Below are 3494 nucleotides of genomic sequence, written 5' to 3'. Positions count from 1 at the left end.
AACCTTCTTAGTTACAGCTTTATAAGATGCAACTTCAACACATTTTGTGAAGTAGTCTATGGCTACCAGAATGAACCTATGCCCATTTGAAGCAGCGGGTTCGATTGGGCCGATGACATCCATACCCCAAGCGGAGAAAGGCCAGGGGAGAACTTGGTGCATTGAGTTCGTTGGGTTCTGAACATACTTGATGCAGTCTGTTTCCATAGTCATCTAGAAATACCCTGCTCTTAATATCTTCTTGGCTAAGGTGAAACCATTTATGTGCGGTCCGCAAGTTCCGGCATGTATTTTCTCGAGAAATCTGGATGCCTCCTTGGCATCGACACACCGTAGTAATCCCAGGTCAGGAGTCCTTCTATATAGAATTCCCCCGCTTTGAAAGAAATGGTTGGCTAATCTTCGAAGCGGGCACTTATGAGTATGGGTAGCAGTCTCTAGGTGTTCTCCCTTTTCCATGTAATTCTTGATGTCATGGAACCATGGATTTCTGTCAATCTCTTCTTCAACATGAGCACAATAAGCGGGCTGTTTATGAATCACTATTAGGATATGATCAATGGAAATCTCGTCCGGGTGCTGTATCATGGAAGACAAAGTAGCTAACGCATCTGCAAACTCATTCTGAATCCTCGGAACGTGCTTGAATTCTATCTTTGTGAACCTCTTGATCAGCTCTTGTACACAGTGCAAATATGGCAATATTTTGGTGTTCTTCGTAGCCCATTCCCCTAGAACCTGGTGCACCAAAAGATTTGAATCTCTGATTACCAGCAACTCCTGAACTTTCATGTCAATGGCCAACTTGATCCCCAAGATGCAAGCCTCATATTCTGCCATATTGTTGGTGCATGGAAACCTGTGTTTTGCGGATACCAGATAGTGTTGGCCGATTTCTGATACTAAGACAGCCCCGATACTTACTCCTTTGAAGTTTGCTGCTCTATCGAAGAACATTCTCCTACCATCATACGCCTCGGTGATATCTTCTCCTACAAATGATACCTCCTCATCGGGAAAATACGTTTTCAATGGTTCGTATTCTCCGTCTACATGATTTTCTGCTAGATGATATGCTAATGCTTGCCCTTTGACTGCCTTCTGAGTTACATAGACGATGTCAAACTCGCTTAACCGTATTTTCCACTTTGCTAACTTATCCGTAGGCATGGGTTTCTGAAAGATGTATTTTAGCGGATCCATCATTGATATGAGATATGTAGTGTATGCACAGAAATAATGCCTTAATTTTTGATCTATCCACGTCAGAGCACAGCAGGTGTATTCCAACAAAGAATATCGGGCTTCGTAAGGCGTGAATTTCTTGCTCAGATAATATATCGCCTGCTCCTTTCTTCCAGTTTTATCATGTTGTCCCAAAACACAACCAAAAGCTCCATCCAATACGGACAAATAAAGCAGCAAAGGCCTTCTTGGTTCTGGAGGGACCAGAACAGGTGGTTTATATAAATACTCCTTGATTTTGTCGAAGGCTTTCTGGCATTCTTGAGTCTAACTTGTTGCAACATCTTTCCTCAACATCCTGAAGATTGGCTCACATATCATAGTTGATTGTGCTATGAAGCGGCTGATGCAATTGAGACGCCCTAAAAAGCTCATCATATCTTTCTTATTCTTCGGAGGTGGTAGATCTTGGATAGCTTTGACCTTTGATGGGTCCAACTCAATCCCTCGACGACTGATGATGAATCCTAACAATTTTCCCGCAGGGACTCCGAAGGCATATTTTGCAGGATTTAACTTCAAATTGTATTTTCGAAGCCGGTTAAAAAACTTCTTCAAGTCTGCTATATGATCCGAACTCCTTTTAGATATTATGATAACGTCATCTATGTACACCTCTATTTCCTTATGTATCATGTCGTGGAAGATGGCTGGCATGGATCTTATGTAGGTGGCTCCAGCATTCTTCAAACCAAACGACATAATTTTGTAACAATATATCCCCCGCGGTGTGATGAAGGCCGTCTTTTCAGCATCCTCTTCATCCATCCAGATTTGATGGTATCCTGCGAAATAATCCATAAAGGATTAGAGTTTATGCTTGGCACAGTTGTCAATTAGTATGTGTATATTGGGCAACGGGAAATCATCTTTGGGACTTTCTCTGTTTAGATCTCGGTAATCAACACATACTCTAACTTTCCTGTCTTTCTTCGGAATTGGCACATTGTTGACCAACCAAGTCGGGTATTCGACCACTCTAAGAACTTTGGCTTTGATTTGCTTGATGACCTCCTCTTTTATCTTCAAACTCATATCCGTATTGAACTTTCTGAGCTTCTGCTTTACCGGTGGACACATGGGATTAGTGGATAGTTTGTGTGCCACTATAGATGTGCTCAAACCAGTCATATCATCATAGGATCATGCAAAGATATCTTCATATTCTTTTAGGAATATGATGTACTTTTCCTTCTATTATGGTGATAGATGAATGCCTATACGTGTTTCCTTGACCGTTTTAGAATCCCCTAAGTTAACGGTATCAGTTTCTTCCAAATTAGACTTTGGTTTGTTTTCAAAGTTTTCCACTTCTCTGATGATTTCCTCATGTATTATATCATCTTCCAGATCCTCTGAATCACTATCCTTATATCGCATTTTCTCATTACATATCACAGTCGTAGGTTCATCGGGATAAGAAACAATAATGCTGAAAAAGAAAATGTAAAGAATAATAATAAATACGAAAAGCATTAATGCATTAATAAAATCTTAAAACGTCAAGAAGTACAGCTCGATGACTCGAGCAATCATTTCAAAACAAAATACCGAAAGATGCCTCAAATGCTCAAAACTATTTTTTTAAAAGTAATTCATGCTAATTTGCCAGGCTACCGAGGAACTCAACGGGCTCGGGATGGTGCATCAGTCCAGTTCTTGAGAACAACTCATTTTTTCCACGGTCTGAATAGTAAGGTCTTCCTCCTCCTCATTCTCCTCCTCAACTATTGCACTGCAGTCCATATCCTCTTCGTCTAGAAACAGCTTCCTTATGCCCGCTAAAACTTCATCTTCCTCGGATCCCCACATCATGTCAGTTTGACGGAATGTCTGGTGCAGAGGTGGTACCGGTTGTTCCGGTGGACAATAAGGACCATGCCATGGTGGTGAAAAATCCTGGTACTCCTGCCATATGTATTCATATCTGATTCCAAAAGTCATGCCATGACGCTGTGGTTGTACGGATTTGGTGATCCCTTGGAGATTTTTGCCGAGACCCTTGTCGGGTTCATACCATGTCCATAGCAGTATGTTTTCTATCTTGTTGCTCCACCATCGGTCCTTTTCAATTGCATTGACTCGCTCAATGCGATGTTATGTTTCTCTACCCAGCTTCTTTCTATTTTCGATGACTGGAACAGTCTGATTGGTGTAGATGGGGTTACTTCCATCTCCATGAATGATCACCTCCTGATGATTCCACTCAAATTTCACAGCCTGATGCAGGGTTGAAGCCACTACACCAG

At 41.5% G+C, this 3494-nt stretch overlaps 1 protein-coding gene across 1 annotated transcript; it reads right to left on the bottom strand.

Moving 5' to 3' along the window:
• Positions 1-213: 213 nt before the first annotated feature.
• Positions 214-1203, bottom strand: LOC138907389 (uncharacterized). The gene has a single exon (XM_070197987.1). The coding sequence runs from the start codon at positions 1201-1203 to the stop codon at positions 214-216; it is 990 nt and encodes a 329-aa protein (XP_070054088.1).
• Positions 1204-3494: the final 2291 nt, after the last annotated feature.

Source organism: Nicotiana tomentosiformis, chromosome 3 (genome assembly GCF_000390325.3).
Source record: "Nicotiana tomentosiformis chromosome 3, ASM39032v3, whole genome shotgun sequence".
NCBI classification, from domain to species: domain Eukaryota; kingdom Viridiplantae; phylum Streptophyta; class Magnoliopsida; order Solanales; family Solanaceae; genus Nicotiana; species Nicotiana tomentosiformis.
The sequence above is the reverse complement of the archived record's forward strand: the minus strand, read 5'-3'. Positions and strand labels throughout refer to the sequence as shown.

What these genes read in the sequence shown, in the direction of transcription:
- LOC138907389 (XM_070197987.1), bottom strand. Translation starts at nt 1,203, where the DNA reads ATGGATCCGCTAAAATACATCTTTCAGAAACCCATGCCTACGGATAAG.